This window comes from Eschrichtius robustus, chromosome 14, assembly GCF_028021215.1.
Source record: "Eschrichtius robustus isolate mEscRob2 chromosome 14, mEscRob2.pri, whole genome shotgun sequence".
In the NCBI taxonomy this organism is placed as follows: Eukaryota; Metazoa; Chordata; class Mammalia; order Artiodactyla; family Eschrichtiidae; genus Eschrichtius; species Eschrichtius robustus.
Window position 1 is genome coordinate 1263316 of NC_090837.1, and position 23893 is coordinate 1287208.

The following is a 23893-nucleotide window of genomic DNA, read 5'->3' on the forward strand; positions in this document are numbered from 1 at the left end:
CAGAGAGGGAACCTACCTCACCATAATAAAGGCCATGTATGACCAACCCACAGCCAACATCATTCTCAGTGGTGAAAAACTGAAACCATTTCCACTAAGATCAGGAACAAGACAACGTTGTCCACTCTCACCACTGTTATTCAACATAGTTTTGGAAGTTTTAGCCACAGCAGTCAGAGAAGAAAAAGAAATAAAAGGAATCCAAATTGAAAAAGTAGAAGCAAAACTGTCACTGTTTGCAGATGACATGATACTACACATACAGAATCCTAAAGATGCTACCAGAAAACCACTAGACCTAATCAATGAATTTGGTAAAGTAGCAGGATACAAAATTAATGCACAGAAATCTCCTGCATTCCTATACACTAGTGATGAAAAATCTGAAAGAGAAATTAAGGAAACACTCCCATTTACCACGGCAACAAAAAGAATAAAATACCTAGGAATAAACCTACCTAGGGAGACAAGAGACCTGTATGCAGAAAACTATAAGACACTGATGAAAGAAATTAAAGATGATACAAGCAGATGGAGAGATATACCATGTTCTTGGATTGGAAGAATCAACACTGTGAAAATGACTATACTGCCCAAAGCAATCTACAGAATCAATGCAATCGCTATCAAACTACCAATGGCATTTTCCACAGAACTAGAACAAAAAATTTCACAATTTGTATGGAAACACAAAAGACTCCGAATAGCCAAAGCAATCTTGAGAAAGAAAAATGGAGCTGGAGGAATCAGGCTCCCTGACTTAAGACTATACTATAAAGCTACAGTAATCAAGACAACATGATACTGGCACAAAAACAGAAACACAGATCAATGGAACAGGCTAGAAAGCCCAGAGATAAACCCACGCACATATGGTCACCTTACCTTTGATGAAGGAGGCAAGAATATACAATGGAGAAGAGACAGCCTCTTCAATAAGTGGTGCTGGGAAAATTGGACAGTTACATGTAAAAGAATGAAATTAGAACACTTCCTGACACCATATACAAAAATAAACTCAAAATGGATTAAAGACCTAAATGTAAGGCCAGACACTATAAAACTCTTAGAGGAAAACATAGGCAGAACACTCTATGACATACATCACAGCAAGATCCTTTTTGACCCACCTCCTAGAGTAATGGAAATAAAAACAAAAATAAACAAACGGGACCTAATGAAACTTAAAAGCTTTTTGCATAGCAAAGGAAACCATAAAAAAGACGAAAAGACAACCCTCAGAATGGGAGAAAGTATTTGCAAACGAAGCAACTTACAAAGGGTTAATCTCCAAAATGTACAAGCAGCTCATGCAGCTCAATATCAAAAAAAAAAAAAAACAACCCAATCCAAAAATGGGCAGAAGACCTAAATAGACACATTTCTCCGAAGAAGATATACAGACTGCCAACAAACACATGAAAGGACGCTCAACATCACTAATCATTAGAGAAATGCAAATGAAAACTACAATGAGGTATCACCTCACACTGGTCAGAATGGCCATCATCAAAAAATCTACAGACAATAAATGCTGGAGAGGGTGTGGAGAAAAGGGAACCCTCTTGCACTGTTGGTGGGAATGTAAATTGATACAGCCACTATGGAGAACAGTATGGAGGTTCCTTAAAAAAGTAAAAACAGAACTACCATACGACCCAGCAATCCCACTACTGGGCATATACCCTGAGAAAACTGTAATTCAAAAAGAGTCATGCACCCCAATGTTCATTGCAGCACTATTTACAACAGCCAGGACATGGAAACAACCTAAATGCCCACCAACAGACGAATGGATAAAGAAGATGTGGTACATATATACAATGGAATATTACTCAGCCATAAAAAGAAATGAAATGGAGTTATTTGTAGTGAGGTGGATGGACCTAGAGTCTGTCATACAGAATGAAGTAAGTCACAAAGAGAAAAACAAATACTGTATGCTAACACATATATATGGAATCTAAAAAAAAAAGCGTTCTGAAGAATCTAGGGGCAGGACAGGAATAAAGACGCAGACGTAGAAAATGGACTTGAGGACACGGGGAGGGGGAAGGGTATAAGCTGGGACGAAGTGACAGAGTGGCATGGACATACATACACTACCAAATGTAAAACAGATAACTAGCGGGCAGCAGCCGCATATAGCACAGGGAGATCAGCTCGGTGCTTTGTGACCACCTAGAGGGGTGGGGTAGGGAGGGTGGGAGGGAGACACAAGAGGGAGGAGATATGGGGTTATATGTATACGTGTAGCTGATTCACTTTGTTATAAAGCAGAAAGTAACACACCATTGTAAAGCAATTATACTCCAATAAAGATATTAAAAAAAAACCAAAAACAAACTAAAACCCCACAGTTTTATTATAAAATAGAGATGCAACCATGTAACATAATGGGTTACAGTATCTATGTATGCAGATACCTTTTAATTAAGCCCTATATTCCCTGCGCAAATGACATCAAAACAATAAAGGAAATTAAAACAGCCCACTCACACCCCTCCCATTGTGGCAGCTCCCTCGCCTTAAGTTCCCTGCCCCCCGCCCCACCCCCCCCCCCACCCCCCCCCACCCCCCGCGCACTATATGCATGTTTTTACAGCTGCAGCCATAAACGTGGAGCTGTTCTGTATTCTGCCTCTCCCCGCTTTTCTATCTGTGGCGGTCTTAGCGGCTGCGTGCTTTCATGCCTGCACTGGCGCAGAGGTGCTCCCAAAGCCAGGGCATGACTGCAGGTGCTTTTCTGGGCCCGCCTGCCTGTGGCCTCCCCAGGCAGCCACCTCCGGAAGCGGCACGGGGAAGCACAGAGGCGGCCAGGCTGGTGCTCCAGCAGGTGGCCGGGTGCCCAGAAGGACGGCAACAGCACCCGGCCCGCCAGAGCGCAGCCCGCAGGCCACAAGCTCTCACGGAAGCTGGCACTCGTGCTCCCCAGTCCGATCCAGCTGTTATTTTTGAGGTCTCCTGCCAGATTTGAATTTCAGACTGACTCCTGAGGTGAGAACGCTGATTCGACCTTCAACAGAATGCTGAAAATCTGAACTTAGAATGCTGCTTTCCATGGAGAAACAAATAAACCAGTGGCTACATGCAGCAAAAATCAGTTTTTAATAACAGCCTTAGACGCTCAGAAATGTCAACATAATTAAAGTAAAAAACGCACAGCGCCCGTTCTATGTTACAGGAAAAAGGCAGCTGCGAAAGACGTTTGGGGACCCCTGGAGAAGCGGGGCAGGCCGTGTTCTGAGCAGTCCAACGCCCCACGCCCCACTGCCATTTGAAGGGAGGAAATGGGCCGGGGGCTAAGCTCTGGTTCTACAGCTTAGGAAAGAGTTGTGAGGATCTGACCCCTTTAAGAGAAGACGACGGTAACCACATCTTACTTTTCTTTTTAAGTAAAGTGCTGCTATTAACACAGACCCCTGAGTAAGATTCCTGGCCGTCAGTGTGAGCCCAAGGGCCGCTGCTGTGGCAGGAGCACCAGTGCTCTGGCGAGCCTGTCCCGGCCCGCCGCGGCCCTCGCAGGCGAAGCTCTCCCGCGGCTCCTGCGAGGCTCACCGCGAAGCACGGGCCCCCAGCCTGGGCCCAGAGGCCCGCGTCTCTCACGCTGCACCCAGTACTTGGTGTGTATGTGCTTTCAGGGAGTCTTCATCAGGTTCTTCCTGACCCCAGCTCCACGGTACACAGACCTCATTTTATTGTACTTCACAGATACCGTGTTTTTTTGTTTGTTTGTTTTTTACAAATTGAAGGTTTGTGGCAACTCTGCGTCGAGCAAGTCTATCAGGGCCACCTTCCCAACAGCATTTGCTTACTTCACGTCTCTGTGTCACATTTTGGTAATTCTCGTAATGTTTCAAACTTTTTCATTATTAGACCTATGATCAGTGATGTTACTATTGCAAAAAGATTACCGCTCGCTGAAGGCTCAGATGATGGTTGGCATTTTTTTTAGCAATAAAGGGTTTTTAAATTGAGGTATGTATATATTTTTCAGACATAATGCTATTGCACACTTTATAATAGACTACAGTATAATGTAAACATAACTTTTATACACACTGGGAAACCAAGACATGCGTGTGGTGTACTTCGCTGCCATGGTCTGGAACCGAAACCATGGTATCTCCGAGGTCTGCCCGGAAAAGCACGCGATCCCACGTGGCAGAAGAGCGGGGTCTGCTCACAGCCTTCGTGCAGGCTCGAGAGCTGAGTGGCCAGAGGAATCCACACTCAGGTACTTTTACCAACCGCGCTTTGCCCAGAACACAGACGTGGACTCTTGTTTAACTTACCTCTACGTTGAAAGGATTTTCTTCCACTTTCCCGACTTCTGCTTCTGGCAGAGGATTTTTTAAGGTTTGTAAAAATAAAGCTGCTTTCCTTTTACGTTCTGCTTGAAGCTGCTTCTCCTTTGATTCCTTAGACGCCTGGGCAAGCTTCTCCCTGGCAGCCGCTGCCAGTCGGTCCTCCAACTTTTGCTTTGCTTAAGGAATAAACAGAAAGAAAGATGTTTAGAGCAAGCAGTACTGCATAAATATCTTGCTATCTTAATTTTCATGGGCAGTAAAAGGGTCATGAAATATAATGCAGTTATTTTAAAACATGAATATGATACAGGTTTCAGGAAAGGTCAACAAATCGGGCAAACAGAATTCTCAGAGAATTAGTTTATAATGCTCACTATTGGTACTTCTCATATTTTACTTTCAAAATCAAAGTCAGAAAGTTGATGGGATTCCACAGCAGTGAAACCTGAAATGACGAAAACCTTGGAATGGTTCTCATAAACATGTGCCCAAATTACCAGGTAAGGAACACCGTGAAAAGTGTTTTATTCCAAATGATCTGACACACTGTTCAGTTCACACGCAATAAACGCAGATTTAGGTACACATGCATGAACACAGGTGTGCCCGGGGAGAGCAGCACAATGCTAGTTCCCGAGAGCAGAGCATCCTGTGGTTAAAGGATTCCCTTCCAGCAATGCTGCGTGATCTGTTTTGTGTATACACAGAAAAATTAATTCACAAAACCAGTTAGAACAGATAAGAACTGCAAACTCAACTGTTAATTCACTGCTTTAGTGAGAGCAGAATAGAATTTATTTTGGAGGAGGGACAGAACACGACACGACGTTCCCCACAAACACTGCCAGCCATGCGTCAGGGGCAAGCGGTGGCCACACCGTGACCCCTGAAGATGAGCCACAGCTTGAAAACCAGCTTGGGCCCCAGCACCTTCAAGGGTCCGATGCTTCTGCAGGGAGACGGCCTCACAAAGAGGCGTCTCCCAGCTCGGAACATCAGGCCGAGCTGGGCGCACAGGCCGAGCATTTGCCCCAAGGCTGCCATTAGAGCCTTCTCGGCCACCCTCAGCTTATGCTCTGGAAACAAATCGCCGCGGGCACTGCATCCGAGCTTAAGGAGCAGCCGTGCCCCTCGCCCCACAGCGCTTCTCAGAGGGGCAAGAACAGCACACGGCCCCCAGCGCTCCTGATTTCCAAAGGCTGGAGGCTCTGCTTAGCAGGTTAATATCGTATTTATGCACTTTTCTTTTAAGAAGTTTAAAACATATCGACAAACCTTGCTTTGCTTCTAGCTCCTCCTGGGTAAGTTGAGGCCGCTTCTCCTCAACAACTACACAGGGTGGGGCAACTGCCGGGTTAGTGTTTGTAGCGCTACTAGAACATTCTTGGCCTTCTTTGCTTTCTTCATCATCATCACTGTCATCATCTAGCTTAACACGATTTTTTTCCAGGGGAAGTAGATCATTTTCTTTGGCCTTGATTGCAAAGCTTATTGGAGCAAATGAAGCTATTGAGAAAAGGTGAAAATGGTAATACATTTTTAAGTACCTGGAAGCACAGAGCAGAAACCTTCACGGGCCCCACCATCCACATGAGCATCAGCTGGTGGGAGCAACGTCTCGAGTGGAGCCACATCTTACGCAGAGGGAGGGTCTAGGGGCAGCAGGCAGTGCCTGTGAGGTCAGAGGGCATTTGAAAGGACGTCACACGTGCCGAGCCCGATGGAGGGGAAGGCAGAGCACCGGCTCCATCTCGGGCCACGTCAGGATGCACACGCTGAGCGCCAGCTGGGGTCACTCCATGGGCAAGTGGTCAATTTTTGTTGGTGTTTTCCTTTTTTTTCTGGGCTCAGCACATTGCTGAGTTTGCGGAAGTAAGCATATGATGGGACTCCACTATTAAAAGGTACTTCTAAAAACTCCCAACCACATAAGGTAACCTTTTCTTACAAGAGCAAGCTGCAGAATCTGTTCCTTTATTCAGCAAACGTTTGACTGGGTGCCTACTTTGTGCTAGGCGTTAGGTCAGACTATTCTCTGCACCTTCAAGAAAATTTTAAACCTAGTGTAACAAAAATTTAGGTGGTTCAATTTTTCTCTCCTAGAATATTTGGAAATTTTAATTTAAGAGAAATACAAAGGCCCAAAAGGAAACAATCTTCTTCCCCTTCCCCCCATCTACTCAACACTCACTCACTGATTCCCTTCCTCCTCAGACTACGGTAAACGGCTCTTAACAACATCTAACTGGTTGTAATGAGATACTTTATTTTTAAAAACCATGTGTTATTACTGATGAAAGTTATTCAAGTAAACCACAGTGAAGGGCAACGTCAAGTGCAGCGCAAACGGGCTGACTCTGAGAGGGAAGTGGATCTAGGTTACCGAAGGCAGGTTCTGATGTGGCTATAACTGTGGAGGTGAGCTCACCCAGCTGGCCCCCCCCGGGCTTCTCCACTTTCAGCATTTTACGGTTCCAAACCCAAGTGTGACTTGAAGCTGGTAAATAACCCAGATCTTTGACATATAATCATCTCTCATCAATAATCTCTCAAGCTACATAGCACACCCCAAGATGTTAAATGTTAGCAAAGTGATATTTTATAAGTCAGAATGAAAAGGGGGCAAAATCAGTCTCTGTGTTGATTATGCAACGCTATGCACTTGCACTGTATGTGGTGCGCTGAGGTCTACCTTCCTAACAACCCCCAAACAAAGATATAACATGGGGTGAAAAATACACTTTGCTAGGAGAGTCAATATTAACCATTTTACCGCGGTTATGTTAAGAACGGCCCTTATCTTTTGGAGATAAATGCGATCACACTGATGTATAAAATGTCACGATGCTGGGATCTGCCTCAGAACGTCCTGGGGGTGGGCTGGACTGAGAGTTCTCAGATTTGCCCTGCGTCGGCCACGGGAGCTGGGTGCTGAGAACTGCGCGTGCGGGGTGGGACTGTTACACCAGGCTCTGTCTCTGTACTTGTGTGAAATTCTCCATAAGAAACAACTTCCATAATATTAACCCTTTATAGCCTCTAGTAATATGGTCTCTTTAAGAATAGAGTCAAAGAAACATAGAAAAGAAAACTTCAGTTAAATGTTAATCAAAATTACTCAAGTTAACTTGGGCTAAAGTATTATATCACAAAATAATTTTAAAACAATTACTCCCAATCTCTTCCTCCGAATTAAAAAATATGCAATCAACAAGTATATTAAAATGAAAACTTCTGGAACACAGTTTAATGCATGTCGAATACAGTGCCAAACAGCACCACTGTTCGATACATACATTAAAGTGATTTAGGGACTTCCCTGGTGGTGCAGTGGTTAAGAATCCACCTGCCAATGCAGGGGACATGGGTTCGAGCCCTGGTCCGGGAAGATCCCACATGCCGCGGAGCAACTAAGCCCGTGTGCCACACCTACTGAGCCTGCGCTCTAGAGCCCGCGAGCTGCAACTACTGAGCCCATGTGCCACAACTACTGAAGCCCGTGAGCCCTAAGGCCTGTGCTCCGCAACAAGAAGCCCGCGCACTGCAATGAAGAGTAGCCCCCACTCGCCACAACTAGAGAAAGCCCGCGCACAGCAACGAAGACCCAAAGCAGCCAAAAATAAATAAATTTATATTAAAAAAATAGTGACGTAATAAAAGAACTGACTAACGTGCAGAGTCTCCATGCCTCACCTCACTTAACATTTGCAAGCCCCGGAGGAGACAGATACTATCAGGCCTCCCCATTTACAGATGAGGAAACTGAGGCTAAAAAGGTCAAGTAACCTTCCCAGCATAGCTCAGCCAGAAAGCAGGGGATCAGGAACTATTTTCTTTGTAGAATTATTCAATTACACAACTACTGCTTCTACCTGGAACCTTATTTGCAAGTCACATCTCAACACGTGAAAAGCACTTCCTACAGCCTTCAGCGGTTTCCTCTTGTGTTAAGGATGAACAGCAGCTGTGGAGGGGGCCCCCTCTCCTACTCCTCCCTTCCTCTCCCACTCCTCCCTTCTGCACTGCGCTCCAGCCCCGCCCTGCCTTCTGCCTGGAGCCGTCATCCTTTTTCCATGCCTGGCTTTCTTGCTCGTCTCATCTCAAATGAAGCCTCTCCTCAGACAGGCCCTGCCCGGCCTCTCTCCTTCACGCCACTCTTGACGTTCTGTGCTGTGTGTGTGGTCTGGTTACCCCGGAGCCTGGAGCGGGCAAGACCGCAGGACTAACGTGGCCCCGGTGCGCACTGATGCAGAGTAGCCTGTGCTCAGGAAACACTCGTGAGTGAGCCGACGGTGCCCCGCCCTCCACCTTCCACATCAAATATGCTTCCTTGCTTAAGGTATCAAGTTTCATTGCTAACTTTTAACTTCTAAGGTAATATATATTCTCCATGGGAAATGTTGGAAACACAGGTGAACAAAATGAAAGACCAACTGCTATTCAGATACGGGAAAGAAATGATGTGAACACGATGGTTCCGAGGCACGTACGTGTGCATGTGTACCAACACACGAAAAACGGGACCATACTTTATATAGTTTTATAGCCTGCTGTTTTCACTTAGTAAGCGACACCTTTCCATAGAAAAAGTGTAGACATCTTTCCATGTCAACATACGTCATTTTAATAAATGGCAATAATATTTCTTAGTATGGACATGCCAATTGATTTCAGTCTCCCATGATGGTTCCCAATGTTTTATTTTTAAAAGCCCACAGGCCTTGGGAGGAGCACCTGGTAGAGACGTCCTGGTGAGCCAGACGTTTCTAGGAGTGGGAGGGCATCTGCATTTAGGGTTTGGTCCCCATCATCGGGCTCTCCCCTGGAGAGGCCTTACCGACAACACTCCAAGGACAACGCGTGAGTGAGGGTCCTGCCACTCGCACCCTCTCTGTTACTTTCTAACTTTACCAAATTGGAGGCAAAGAACAGTATCTTGTTAGGGAGGATATATTTTAAAAGTTTAGGACTTCCCTGGTGGTGCAGTGGTTAAGAATCTGCCTGCCAGTGCAGGGGACACGGGTTCGAGCCCTGGTCCAGGAAGATCCCACATGCCGCAGAGCAACTAAGCCCATGAGCCACACCTACTGAGCCTGCGCTCTAGAGCCTGCAAGCCACAGCTACTGAGCCCGCGTGCCGCAACTACTGAAGCCTGTGCTCCGCAACAAAAGCCACCACAATGAGAAGCCTGCGCACCACAACGAAGAGTAGCCCCCGCTTGCCGCAACTAGAGAAAGCCCGTGTGCAGCAACGAAGACCGGATGCAGCCAAACAAAAAAAAAAAGTTTATTCACTGACAAACTGTTTTCCTTCTTTTGTGAACTATCTTTTCATGTCCTTTGTTTTTCTACTGCAGTGACTTTTCTTACTGATTTACAAGAGCTCTTTCTATAGCAAGGATTTTGACCTTTATCTTCTGTTATATTAGCAATCACTGCCATCCTGACATTTGTCTTTCAACTTTATACAGGCCCAGTTCCCATCAGACCTATCTTTCTTTATCATTCATGGCTTCAATTCTTAGAAAATCCTTTCCACTCTGACTAGAAAAAAATTACCTTTATTTTCTTTTACTTTATGATTTTATTTTTTACGTTTAAACACTTAAATCTATCTGGAATCACTATAATTGTCAGAGGTAACCTAAGAGTCTTATTTTTTTCAAAATGGAGAGCCTGTTTCTCCAACATCAATTACTGTCATACTAGGGAAGTTTTATCATAAAAATCTCAGGAAATGTTGGTGCTTTTCCAGCATCTGTTGGCAAGATAAGACTGTACTTGGAGATTTTTCGTGGGATGCCGCACTGGGATGGCTGCAAGGAACCCCACCTGCTCATACCTGCTCTCACTGTCATTCCAAGCTTGCTTCCATCTGAGGTGCTAACATCTGGGTTTCCCAGGGGTCCTGGCCTGCAGACTGCTAAGCTTTACGGGGTTAAGGTACTAGGGCTGGAGAGCTTCCTAACTTTCCATCTTTGGGCTCTGGAGTAGCTTTAATCAGACAGGTTTTTCTCTTTCTTGAGGGAAGTTACCTTGACTTTGACTTTGTCCTGGCCTGCCTGCTTTTAGAGGTATTTCACTGACCAATGTTTTCTAAATTCTTTCAGGCCTATAGATCTGTCATTTTACTGCCTCTCTGGAGATAGTCATAGCAATTTATCAATATATTTTCTTAGAAAATTTTTTTCAGTTATTTTCAAATTTATTCAGATTTAGTTAAATATATTGTTCTCGTGTACTTAAAAAATACCATGTTTTCTGTCTCATTATGCTGTGCATTTGCTTTTTTTCTGTATTAAACTTGTACAATGATGATAAGTTTTACTGGTCCTTTATTATATCCTCACCCATTTCTGCTTTGATTTTTATTGATTCTCCTTTTCTGCTTTTCTGACATGCATTTTATATAAAGTTTCTTCCCAGGTTCTTGAGTTGAATGCTTGTTTTGTTTTTACTTTTTCTTTACCAACATAAGCATATGAGGTTATAGATTTTTCTTCTAAGTTTTCACTGCATTTGATAATTTTTGGATAATATTCTCATTGTCCTCACCTTCTATGACTGATTAATTTCAGGGCATTGACATGTCTGTAAGAATCTTTGTGCTCCAGCATTCAGAATACTTTTCATTCAAAATTTCAGATAGATCTTAACTACCTGGCATCTAATGCTAGAGATACACGTCTGATGTGCCAGCCTGCTTTTTCTCCCCCGTGAAGGACAACGTGTCTATTTTCCCATCTGGATGCTTTTTCTTCCATCTCTGTTCTTTTCCTTGGAAATTTGAGGAAAATTTTGAATTTGTCTTCTCACCCAATCTGACTTTTAGTGCTTTTATCATATTTTAAAATTTGGCAATCTTTTTCTAAACAATCTTTTCCGGATGTCAGATTATCGGTTGCACTAATTTTACAGTATCTTTAACTCTGTGAGAATAAGAATCAGAGACTAAAAGAATTTTCCTGTCACTTAGTAACTGCTTCCAAGGTGCCCACATGCTCCGAGGCTCAGATCGTGTCCTTCTGAACTCCTGCCTCTTTGCAGGAGCTGTGACTCTCTGTCTCCTCATCCTCACCCTGACGGAGCTGAGAGCGGGGTGGGTTCTGTCGGACATCCGCAGCTCTCGGGCGCCGCAGGCTCAGAGGGCACGACGAGGGAAGCGGCGAGTGCTGTTTCGTCTGCCGAATCCCAGGGCGCTTGCTCACGGGAGCGCGGAGGGCACTCCACGCGGGGCTGGCCCACCGCGCCCCGACCACACCCTGCTGGGGCCCCGCTGCCCCCTGGATGCTCCTGGTGGTTCTGGCCTTCTGCCCGCCCCCTTCTTGGGTTGACAGTGGGATCCCCTGGGGTCCCTGCCACCGCGTCCCCAAATGTCCTGCTCTTTCCTATGAACTGAAGTCCAGGTGGGCTGGCTGGGCCTTCTTAAACATGGACAGTACCTCCCCCTGCTTCTGGAGCAGTAACTGTTTTTACTCTCTCCTTACTAATACGTTCCTTTGGTTATTCCAATGAGAGATGAAGGCGGCTGGGAAGGGTGAGGGATTAAACACGTGTGCTCAGGTGACCTCCCGGACTGAGAGGCTCACGGGTACTTCCATGCTTTCCTAAATCACTGAAGTTTCCCAGTTACCCATCTGGGTCATTTTGGTTACTCTTGATCGCCATCTTTGTATCAGAAAAGGCATCTGTATGCACAGAAAAGGCCTTCCTGCAATCCTGGCCCATCCGCCCATCCTGCATCTCCTCTGCCTTTCCTTCAACCCGGGCACTGGCTCCTGCACCGCCCGGCCACGACCCCTCCTCCACTTCAGGCCACCAGCGCCACCCCGAACCTCCCGCACGGCTTCTCTGCCTCGATCCCTTCACACACTCACCATACTGCATAAAGGGATTCCTCTGATCTAAGCCGTAAGGTGTGCTGCCCCTGCTGGAAGCCCCGGGACCCGCCAGGAAGGCAGAGCCCCACGAGCTGGCCACGGTTACCTTGGCAGGTGTGCCCCCCTGGACACCCGGGTCCCTCAGACCACTTCCCGTCTCTGAACAGGCCACACGGCTCAGACCACGCCGTCCCGCCTGGGAGCTCCTCTGTCTCTGGGAGCCCCCTTCCCCCTGCACAGCCCTTCTCATTCCCACCTGGTGCAACTCACTGCTTCTTCACACGTCCAACCACAGAGCTCCCTGCTAACGTGCCTGTGTCAGCTTTTTTTTCTTTCTATGTATTTATATTTGCTCCTTTCATGTATGTCTGTCCTGGTAGACGAAAAACTCCTCCCAAGAACATAAGAGTAGGTAACTGAAACGGAGCGAGTGGAATACCGCCTGGTAGAGACCCTCAAGGGACTTGCCTTAACAAATAAAGAAAACTAATTCCACTGGCACTAGTTTGCATATAGTTTCAGAAGTCCAAGGGGGGGGGGGGTTAGAAAACATTATTTGAAATATTCTAAACATTTCCATTAAATTGCTAGAACAGGCTGTTAAACAAACGCATACCTAAGATGAGCTTATATCCAAATGACCCCAAACCCGAAATCAGGAAAGTACTATGAAGTAAGCAAGTTTTATTAATAACAGCAACTTAAAAGGGGCAGCCATTTCCTCCTGTCCTGTGGCTAAAGGCACCTGACCTTAAGCGGTCCAGCGTTCTTCCTTGCTAATTTGAAGTGACACCTGTGAGGTACCAGGTCAAAACCGGAACCCTCGGCAGCGAGGGCAGCGTACCTTTCACCAGCTTCCCGTCGGGGACGGCTTTGCTGCACGCCGCCTCCTTCTTCCCCGAGGAGCCACCTCTGCCCCCTGCGTCGGCCACATCTTCAGACACACTATCCTCCCCAGCGTCACTCGGCTTTTCAGGAGCAGACTCTGCAGGAGCCTCTTCCGGTGCTGACACAGCCTGCAGAGGGTAAGCGTGACTCTGAACTGCTCCATTGGAAATGACACGGGATTTGCCAGAAAAGATATGCAGTACATACATTTCACGGGACAACAGCACGGCTACGTTACTGCCTAAGTAACACCAGGGAATATACTTGCTAACTCAGATGTACTATCTTCTGATGCAGCAGAATGAACAGAGGAGTGGAAGGAGGTACTCTCCCTGGAGTGCTGGTTTGGGGACCAAACGCCCACTGCCTCTTCCTTGGAGACTGATCGCTGAGAACACGGTCAGAACACCAAATTATGCCCAGCACCTACAGATGAGTCTACTTCCTTCAGTTTGAGCAGTCAGAGAAAAAAGCCTGGAGAGATCCACTGATACGCAAAGCCTACGTCATCTCTCTACCAAAACAGGTTTTAGAAAGACATTCGGGTGTCCATGTAATTGAGGAAAGGAGAGGAGAGGCAGAAGAGAGGATTACAAGGACAGGAGGAAATGCTTCCAACAGGTGCCTGAGAACCAAGCGTGCGGACGTTTGCAGGGATGGGAGTCGTGAGGCGAGCTGCTGGCAGGGGGCGCTCGAGGCCAGTGGGTGGGCAGCACCTGTGTGGCTCCAGCCCGTCAGCTGGGAGCACCTGTGGTTACACTTAGGCATTTAAGTACACGTTAACACAACAGAAGTATAATACACAGCTTCCATCCAAAGTAGTTAAAAATAACAGCCAACCAAAACACCAAATGCTTGAAGAGACAGGATTACTTTGTTCACAACATTCTGGACAAATGATCATCAATGAACTATGAATACGGGTCAAAGATTTCAACAGATGTAAAACAAGAAAGGTGGGAAAAGTTAAACTCGGCAAATGCAAGACACACGTTACACCTAAAAGTGAGTGTAAAACCAACCAACCCTGTTAGTGCACATCCCGAGGATTACTTCTTCCCAGACACGTACCTGAGCGCTTTCGCCCCCTTCTTTCTGGAGGAAGAACTGCTTCTTAAACTCATAGTAGGCATTATACTGGTGCCACGGCTGCAGGAACTCAAACCTAGGAACAGAGAAGGGGACGAGTCATTCAGCAAGACACGCTCGCTCACTGTGATACCCCTCGGCTCCGACAGACCACACCTGCTGCTCTAAGGCTTCGCAGTGACTGACCCTGGCGGATCACACAGATCACGTCGCGACCACGGCCTCCTGTTGTTATGTTACGACCCGAGCATGGAACATTATTTGATTAAAAAAACAAAGTGCAGTGTGTGTCTAAATTTCCACAGCAGATTCTTGAAAAGCATGAATTCCAGCTTTTTATTTTAGGTAGGTTCAACATTTTTAAAAAACAAAGCAAAACAAATTAAACAAACAAACAAAAAATAACAATAAAAAAGACCACCACCCCAACTCTAAGTAATTTAACAAGATATATTTATCTAAACACATAAGGATAAAAGATACATATACATATATATATATATATATATAAACAATTATGTAGCTAGATTAAAAAAAGAAGCTAAACTAAACCCCAAATACCATTCATCTACCCCACATAAACTCCTTCACTCACCTTTGATCATTCTTGGCACGAACGCTGGTCTCAAACTTAAGGCCGTTCCTGGCCACGTACTCTGCCAGCTTGTCAATCACGGGCTGAATGTCGGGGGGCGGGGGGATGATGGCGGCCACGGAAGCAAGTGCACTGCAGAGGAGAGCGGGGTCACACCCACAGTGCCAGGCCCTCCTCCAGATCAGCGGCAGGGGGGCGGCCAGCAAGGCTGCTGGGGGACTTGCACTGTCTCGGTTCACACCGGCAGGTAAGTTACACACAGACAGGGAGGCCCTTATCTGAAATGACTGGGACTACAGAAAACTAATCAAAGTCAATCCATTCGAAACAGGGACCAAAATATCACTGCCAATGATGAACACAGGGGTTTTACTCGAAGTGCCACTTAAGGGCATGAAAATAGGTTCACCTTTTCTCTCCTCACGTTTCCCCCCAATTGTTAATTCTTAGAAACAACCAAGAACAAACCAAGTGTGAATTTTTGTCACATATACATGAAAGGATGCTGGCTAGCGTGATTCATCACCCTTCATTTCATGTTTGACTTTCTTAGCACGATCAGAAAGTGGGAACTATCCAAGTGTTCCGTCAAGTTTCCTGAGCGTCTTTCCAGCTTGAGACATGCCAGTGCCTCGTATAACGTGCTCGCTCACCCACAGACACGCGGAGCCCCCTCCATGCTGCCCAGGACAGGTGCCGGGGCTCCAGTCCCTGCCTTGCCGGCTCTGTTATTCAGTGGTTCGCTGGACTAACAGCCACACCCTCATTTCCTAACCGCTCGTGAGAGATTCACTTGCATCAGCTTTATGAAATCCTGCAATTCTTGCAGAAACTGGGCTTCACTTCACACTGACTGTGCCTAGTACTGCCCCACCGAGACGGCGGCACACAGGGAAGAGCAGATGCTGGATTCAGGGCCGTGCCGTGGGATGGTAACTGGGAACTCCTTTTCCCAGTGCTTAGACCTCACTGCCACGAGCGCTCACGTTATGACAGCTTCTGCTGCCCAATCAACCCTGTAACTTGGGGATTTGGATAATAAGTACTCGGATAACAGAGACCCTCTACGTGACGCACACTGTAAAGAAGCCCAAACCAAGAACACAGGTGCCCCAGGTGACCAGCAGAGGTGAGAGCATACCTTGTGGTGATGGTGGTGGAGGTCACCCCACTACTCGTCTCTGCTGTGCTTGGGGGGGGTGGTGGCGTGGTCCCCGGAGGGGGCGGGGCCGTGGCTGTCACTCCAGCAGAGCCGGACACGGCCACGCCGGCAGGCAGGGTGCTGTAGTAAGTGGCTGCGTCAACCCCTGGAGGGGGAGGTGCCAGGCAGTAGGTACCGTCGGGCAGCATGTAGTAGCTGTAGTACACGGCTGCCACTGTTGCTGTGAAAAGACACATTTTGGGGGCGTGAGAGCGGCAAATGACAGGCTAGTTGGTGAGTATCCACAATGCAGTAAAAAAGGGACACTTTTCCAAATGCAATGTCACTTCTGTCCAATGTCAACCACATCGTTTTGTTTTTCTGATATAAGAAAGGCTGCCCAGGTGACACACAGTTTGGAAGAATCAGGCAGTGCCCGGACACACACCCAGGGACGATGGAAAGTGAACATGCACGGGGACATTCAAGGCAGCCCAACGTGGACCTTCCTACTCCACAACTGATGTCCTCCCTGACTGCAGAGCGGGCAGATTAGGACAAAGTCCACTGTCCAGCAGCACTGGCTCCCTTCCTGTGTGGCCTGTGAGATGACCCGTTTGAGGACTAAACACCCTTCGCTGGCTTCCCCGTTTGACACCAGCTCTCCGCTCTCTCCACTCCTTACTTTTCTCATTTAAACATTTGTCTGGGCATAAATCGCAGCCATGTTTTCTTAGGTCAGTCTCCCAAGGCAAGACACAAAAGCAAAAATAAACAAATGGGACCTAATCAAACTTAATAAGCACACAAAGGAAACCACAAACAAAATGAAAAGGCAACCCACAGAATGGGAGAGAACATCTGCAAGTGATGTGAACGACAAGGCCTTAATTTCCAAAATATACAAACAGCTCATGTAGCTCGGTAACAAAAAGACAAACAACCCAATCAAAAAATGGGCAGAAGACTCAAACAGACATTTCTCCGAAGAAGACATACAGATGGCCAATAAACACATGAAAAGATGCTGGATATCGCTAATTATTAGGGAAATGCAAATCAAAAATACAACAAGGTACCACCTCACACCAGTCAGAATGGCCATCATTAAAAAGTCTACAAATAATAAATGCTGGAGAGGATGGGGCGAGAAGGGAACCCACCAACAGTGTAGGAGGGAATGTAAATTGGTACAGCCACTATGGAAAAGAGTATGGACTTTCCTTTAAAAACTAAAAATAGAACTACCGTATGATCCAGCCATCCCACTCCTGGGCATATACCCTGAGAAAACTCTAACTGGAAAAGACACATGCAGCCCGGTGTTCATAGCAGCATTATTTACAATAGCCAGGACATGGAAACAACCTAAATGTCCATCGACAGAGGAATGGATAAAGAAAATGTGGTACATATATACAATGGAATATTACTCAGCCATAAAAAAGAATGAAATAATGCCACTTGCAGCAACATGGATGGAACTAGAGATTATCATACTAAGTGAACTAAGACAAAAAGACAGACAAATATCATATGATATCACTAACATGTGGAATCTAAAATACGATACAAATGAACTTATTTACAAAACAGAAACAGACTCACAGTCATAGAGAACAATACCAAAGGGGGAAGAGGGAGGGAAGGGATGAATTAGGAGTTTGGGGTTAGCAGCTACAAACTACTATATACAAAATAGATAAACAACAAGGTCCTACTGTATAGCACAGGGAACTATATTCAATATTTTGTAACAAACTATAATGGAAAAGAATCTGAAAAAGAATATATTTTATATACAACATTCATATAAATGAATCTGGTATGTATCTCTTATATACATGTAACTGAATCACTTTGCTGTATACCAGAAACTATCACAACACTGTAAGTTAACTATACTTCAATAATAAACAAACAAACACCTGTCTTGGAAGTCATCTTGTCTACAAAGCTGTGCTGCTCTGTAACCCCTGCGTGCCTTCACCCCAGCACAGAGACGTACTGCAACTGATTTAAGAAGTCCTGACGGACACTGAGATCATTTGGGGCTTTATTATTATAAACAGTGAAGTACAATAACTTCCTATATATTTTGCCCACCCATGCAAGTATCTGTAAGATAGAGCCCATTTTTTAAAACAATCAAAATTCCTGTAAGTTTATTCATTTTTTATTTTGGGGGAAAAATATTCAAAACCAGTGAAATCACAGAAGATCCAATGAACTAATTAAGAATTTAAATTTCTAATCCTGTTGTAGATAAGCAACTGGTTCTGACTACACAGAGATTTAATTTCCTCTTCATTAGAGCATGGTGAAAGATTTTTCTCATTAAGGAACTTTATTTTGATCTTCAATTAATTTACTTTAAAACAAAAACATCTGCAAATAGTGAGAGCTTTTACACTGACTCCGGTTTCCAGCACGGAAGCGCCGTGGGGAAGGTGTCAGTGGTGCAGCAGCTCACAACCTGTCCTTGACAGCTACACCCCAGCCTTTCCGTTCTCGGCTGGAACGACTGCATCACTCACATGTGCTGCAGGCATATCCGCAGCTGGTAACGACTTACTTTCTATGAATTATACATGTCTGAACTCCCAAGCTGTGAATCGCTGGCTCGATGCTGTGCACCAACCACTGTTCACGTTCGCCACAATATTCCACATTTTCAAAAAAAGATGAGTGGCCTCAGTATCCTCTCTGTGTGATCTTCAGCACAGAGACATTCAAACCATATCTCTGAAGGAAGGCGGGGGCAGAGGGCAGGAAAGACACGTTTGCTCTGTAACCCCAGCACTCAGCACACAGAATTTGTTGGGTGGACAGACGGATTCGATGCTTCAAATATAAGCTTCTCCTAACCCAATTAGGTATTCAAATATGAACAGAGGCTTCTGTGAGCTGTATCATCCTCCTTGAAATGATGGAACGACTTCCCCACTCACCCCACACTCGGTCGAGCGACGGGGGCCCTTCTTCTCACCCCGGGGCACAGACACCGCCACGGAGGAGGGGTGAGGCAGCAGGGGCAAGACCAGAGCGTAGCCCCGCCCACAGAGCACCCCCTGTCTCGGGAGGGGCAGCAAGAGCCGCTACCGCCCAGTGTCACATCTCAAGGACGGGACAGACACTCCATGTCCTTCCTATGCCAGGCGGCCAGCCTCTGGCCTGAAAACAGGCCAAAATACATCTCAAAGTCGTAGCTACAACCAATGAGGCGTATGGATTAGAAAAAAACAGTTTACAGTTAAGTGTCAACTATATATTATGCAATTGCAATTTAATGCATTCTTTATGTAACAGAAGTGAATAAATTATTTTCAAAACCAAGGATCATCCCTTTGAAAAAATGAACATGCAGATTAACCATCAGTCTGTACCTGAGCCACACATCACATTAAATTAAAACAAAGTCTAAAAATAACCCTGCCAGAAAGATGGCAGATTAACTCAGGAACTCACCCATTACAAATACCTAAAAATGCTTGTAAAATATAAGGAAAACATTTAAATGCATAGCTGAGCTCACAAAGAGAAAAGGCTCCATTTCCATGTGTGAAAATCAAACAAAGCCTCCAAACCTGAAGGCATCTCCTAAGCCTTGAGCCAAGTCTCACTCCGGATGCAGGGATTCCCACGCTAGAAAGCCAGCCCAGGGCACGTGCCCTGGGGATCTTGCAGAGGAGGACAGACTGGAAGCAGAAACCTACGGACGACGCACGCAGGATGCCCTCTCACTTCTTACGCACGCGCTCTGTGAGTCCTTTCCAACAAATTCTAATTACACCTTGCAAAGGTGAACAGGAATTTGAAAATCCCTCTGCATCCAAAAATAACCCTGATGGCCATGAAACGCCTGAGGCGTGGTGAGCTGAGAATGCAGGCTTTCCTGCTGCGTGGTGCCTGCTCAGGGCAACGCCACAGCTGAGGACCCAAGAGTGCAGCCAATTCCAATTATGCACTGTTTCTCCCAGATTCCCATTTCATGTGCGGGATGTCATAGATGAACAGATTTTAGGGAGAAGGTTGTTTCTGTCCTTTTCCCCGCAGACACTGAGGCCCGGGGCGGATGTGACAGTGATAGGCCAACCTCAGCCCGGAGCCACGCCTGGCCTGGCCTGCCCCCCATTTCTATGGTGAACAGTATCATGCCCTTCATTTCATTTGCAGGTGCCAGGGGCACCTCCAAACAGTGTCTTCTGCCTGCTGTGAAGCCCCTCCTAAGGTTTACCTCCAACAAATAACAAAGGTTGGTGAAGATGTGGAGAAAAGGGACCCCTCATATGCTGCTGGTGGGAATGTAAATTGGTTCAGCCACTGTGGAAAACAGTACGGAGGTTTCTCAAAAAACTAAAAATCAGGGACCTCCCTGGTGGCGCAGTGGTTAAGATTCCGCGCTCCCAAAGCAGGGGGCCCAGGGTTCAATCCCTGATCAGGGAACTAGATCCCACATGCCACAACTAAGAGTTCCCATGCCACAACTAAGGTCACATGCCTCAACTATGGAGCCAGTGAGCCACAACTAAGGACCCCGCCTGCCGCAACTAAGACCCGGCGCAACCAAATAAATAAATATTAAAAACAAAAACAAGTTAGATAGCCTCAACCACCAGAGGACAGACAGCAGAAGCAAGAAAAACTACAACCCTGCAGCCTGTGGAACAAAAACCACATTTACAGAAAGACAGACAAGATGAAAAGGCAGAGGGCTATATACCAGATGAAGGAACAAGAAAAACCCCCAGAAAAACAACTAAATGAAGTGGAGATAGGTAACCTTCCAGAAAAAGAATTCAGAATAATGATAGTGAAGATGATCCAGGATCTCGGAAAAAGAATGAGGGCAAAGATCGAGAAGATGCAAGAAATGTTTAACAAAGACCTAGAAGAATTAAAGAACAAACAAACAGAGATGACCAATACAATAACTGAAATGAAAACTACACTAGAAGGAATCAATAGCAGAATAACTGAGGCAGAAGAACGGGTAAGTGACCTGGAAGACAGAATGGTGGAATTCACTGCTGCGGAACAGACTAAAGAAAAAAGAATGAAAAGAAATGAAGACAGCCTAAGAGGCCTCTGGGACAACATTAAACGCAACAACATTCGCATTATAGGGGTCCCAGAAGGAGAAGAGAGAGAGAAAGAGCCAGAGAAAATATTTGAAGAGATTATAGTCGAAAACTTCCCTAACATGGGAAAGGAAATAGCCACCCAAGTCCAGGAAGCGCAGAGAGTCCCATACAGGATAAACCCAAGGAGAAACACGCCGAGACACATAGTAATCAAAGTGGCAAAAACTAAAGACAAAGAAAAATTATTGAAAGCAGCAAGGGAAAAATGACAAATAACATACAAGGGAACTCCCATAAGGCTAACAGCTGATTTCTCAGCAGAAACTCCACAAGCCAGAAGGGAGCGGCATGATATACTTAAAGCGATGAAAGGGAAGAACCTACAACCAAGATTACTCCACCCGGCAAGGATCTCATTCAGATTCGATGGAGAAATCAAAACCTTTACAGACAAGCAAAAGCTAAGAGAATTCAGCACCACCAAACCAGCTCTACAACAAATGCTAAAGGAACTTCTCTAAGTGGGAAACACAAGAGAAGAAAAGGACCTACAGAAACAAACCCAAAACAATTAAGAAAATGGTCACAGGAACATCCACATCGATAATTACCTTAAACGTGAATGGATTAAATGCTCCAACCAAAAGACACAGCCTTGCTGAATGGATACAAAAACAAGACCCATATATATGCTGTCTATAAGAGACCCACTTCAGACATAGGGACATATGCAGACTGAAAGTGAGGGGATGGAAAAAGATATTCCATGCAAATGGAAATCAAAAGAAAGCTGGAGTAGCTATACTCATATCAGATAAAATAGACTTTAAAATAAAGAATGTTACAAGAGACAAGGAAGGACACTACATAATGATCAAGGGATCAATCCAAGAAGAAGATATAACAATTATAAATATATATGCACCCAACATAGGAGCACCTCAATACATAAGGCAACTGCTAACAGCCATAAAAGAGGAAATTGACAGTAACACAATAATAGTGGGGGACTTTAACACCTCACTTACACCAATGGACAGATCATCCAAAATGAAAATAAATAAGGAAACACAAGCTTTAAATGATACATTAAACAAGATGGACTTAATTGATATTCATAGGACATTCCATCCAAAAACAGCAGATTACACGTTCTTCTCAAGTGCGCACGGAACATTCTCCAGGATAGATCACATCTTGGGTCACAAATCAAGCCTCAGTAAATTTAAGAAAACTGAAATCATATCATGCATCTTTTCTGACCACAGCGCTATGAGATTAGAAATGAATTACAGGGAAAAAAATGTAAAAAACACAAACACATGGAGGCTAAACAATATGTTACTAAATAACCAAGAGATCACTGAAGAAATCAAAGAGGAAGTCAAAAAATACCTAGAGACAAATGACAATGAAAACATGACGACCCAAAACCTATGGGATGCAGCAAAAGCAGTTCTAAGAGGGAAGTTTATAGCTATACAAGCCTACCTCAAGAAACAAGAAAAATCTCAAGTAAACAATCCAACCTTACACCTAAAGAAACTAGAGAAAGAAGAACAAACAAAACCCAAAGTTAGCAGAAGGAAAGAAATCATAAAGATCAGAGCAGAAATAAATGAAATAGAAACAAAGAAAACAATAGCAAAGATCAATAAAACTAAAAGCTGGTTCTTTGAGAAGATAAACAAAATTGATAAGCCATTAGCCAGACTCAGCAAGAAAAAGAGGGAGAGGACTCAAATCAATAAAATCAGAAATGAAAAAGGAGAAGTTACGACAGACACCGCAGAAATACAAAGCATCCTAAGAGACTACTACAAGCAACTCTATGCCAATAAAATGGACAACCTGGAAGAAATGGACAAATTCTTAGAAAGGTATAACCTTCCAAGACTGAACCAGGAAGAAACAGAAAATATGAACAGACCAATCACAAGTAATGAAATTGAAACTGTGATTAAAAATCTTCCAACAAACAAAAGTCCAGGACCAGATGGCTTCACAGGTGAATTCTATCAAACATTTAGAGAAGAGCTAACACCTATCCTTCTCAAACTCTTCCAAAAAATTGCAGAGGAAGGAACAGTCCCAAACTCATTCTATGAGGCCACCATCACCCTGATACCAAAACCAGACAAAGACACTACAAAAAGAGAAAATTACAGACCAATATCACTGATGAATATAGATGCAAAAATCCTCAACAAAATACTGGCAAACAGAATCCAACAACACATTAAAAGGATCATACACCACGATCAAGTGGGATTTATCCCAGGGATGCAAGGATTCTTCAATATACGCAAATCAATCAATGTGATACACCGTATTAACAAACTGAAGAATAAAAACCATATGATCATCTCAATAGATGCAGAAAAAGCTTTTGACAAAATTCAACACCCATTTATGATAAAAACTCTCCAGAAAGTGGGCATAGAGGGAACCTACCTCAACATAATAAAGGCCATATATGACAAACCCACAGCAAACATCATTCTCAATGGTGAAAAACTGAAAGCATTTCCTCTAAGATCAGGAACGAGACAAGGATGTCCACTCTCATCACTATTATTCAACACAGTTCTGGAAGTCCTAGCCACGGCAATCAGAGAAGAAAAAGAAATAAAAGGAATACAAATTGGAAAAGAAGTAAAACTGTCACTCTTTGCAGATGACATGATACTATACATAGAGAATCCTAAAACTGCCACCAGAAAACTGCTAGAGCTAATTAATGAATATGGTAAAGTTGCAGGATACAAAATTAATGCACAGAAATCTCTTGCATTCCTATACACTAATGAGGAAAAATCTGAAAGAGAAATTATGGAAACACTCCCATTTACCATTGCAACAAAAAGAATAAAATACCTAGGAATAAACCTACCCAGGGAGACAGAA

At 44.8% G+C, this 23893-nt stretch overlaps 1 protein-coding gene across 3 annotated transcripts in view; it reads right to left on the reverse strand.

Moving 5' to 3' along the window:
* SFSWAP (splicing factor SWAP) overlaps positions 1 to 23893 on the reverse strand; it is an 89224-nt gene that overhangs the window by 32463 nt on the left and 32868 nt on the right. For all 3 annotated transcript variants that reach the window (XM_068562550.1, XM_068562549.1, XM_068562552.1), the window contains exons 8-13: positions 15903 to 16143; positions 14762 to 14893; positions 14149 to 14242; positions 13034 to 13205; positions 5586 to 5816; positions 4296 to 4486 (exon numbers count right to left, since the gene is read on the reverse strand). In XM_068562550.1, coding sequence (XP_068418651.1) covers positions 4296 to 4486; positions 5586 to 5816; positions 13034 to 13205; positions 14149 to 14242; positions 14762 to 14893; positions 15903 to 16143 — 1061 coding nt within the window. The remainder of the gene's footprint in view (positions 1 to 4295; positions 4487 to 5585; positions 5817 to 13033; positions 13206 to 14148; positions 14243 to 14761; positions 14894 to 15902; positions 16144 to 23893) is intronic.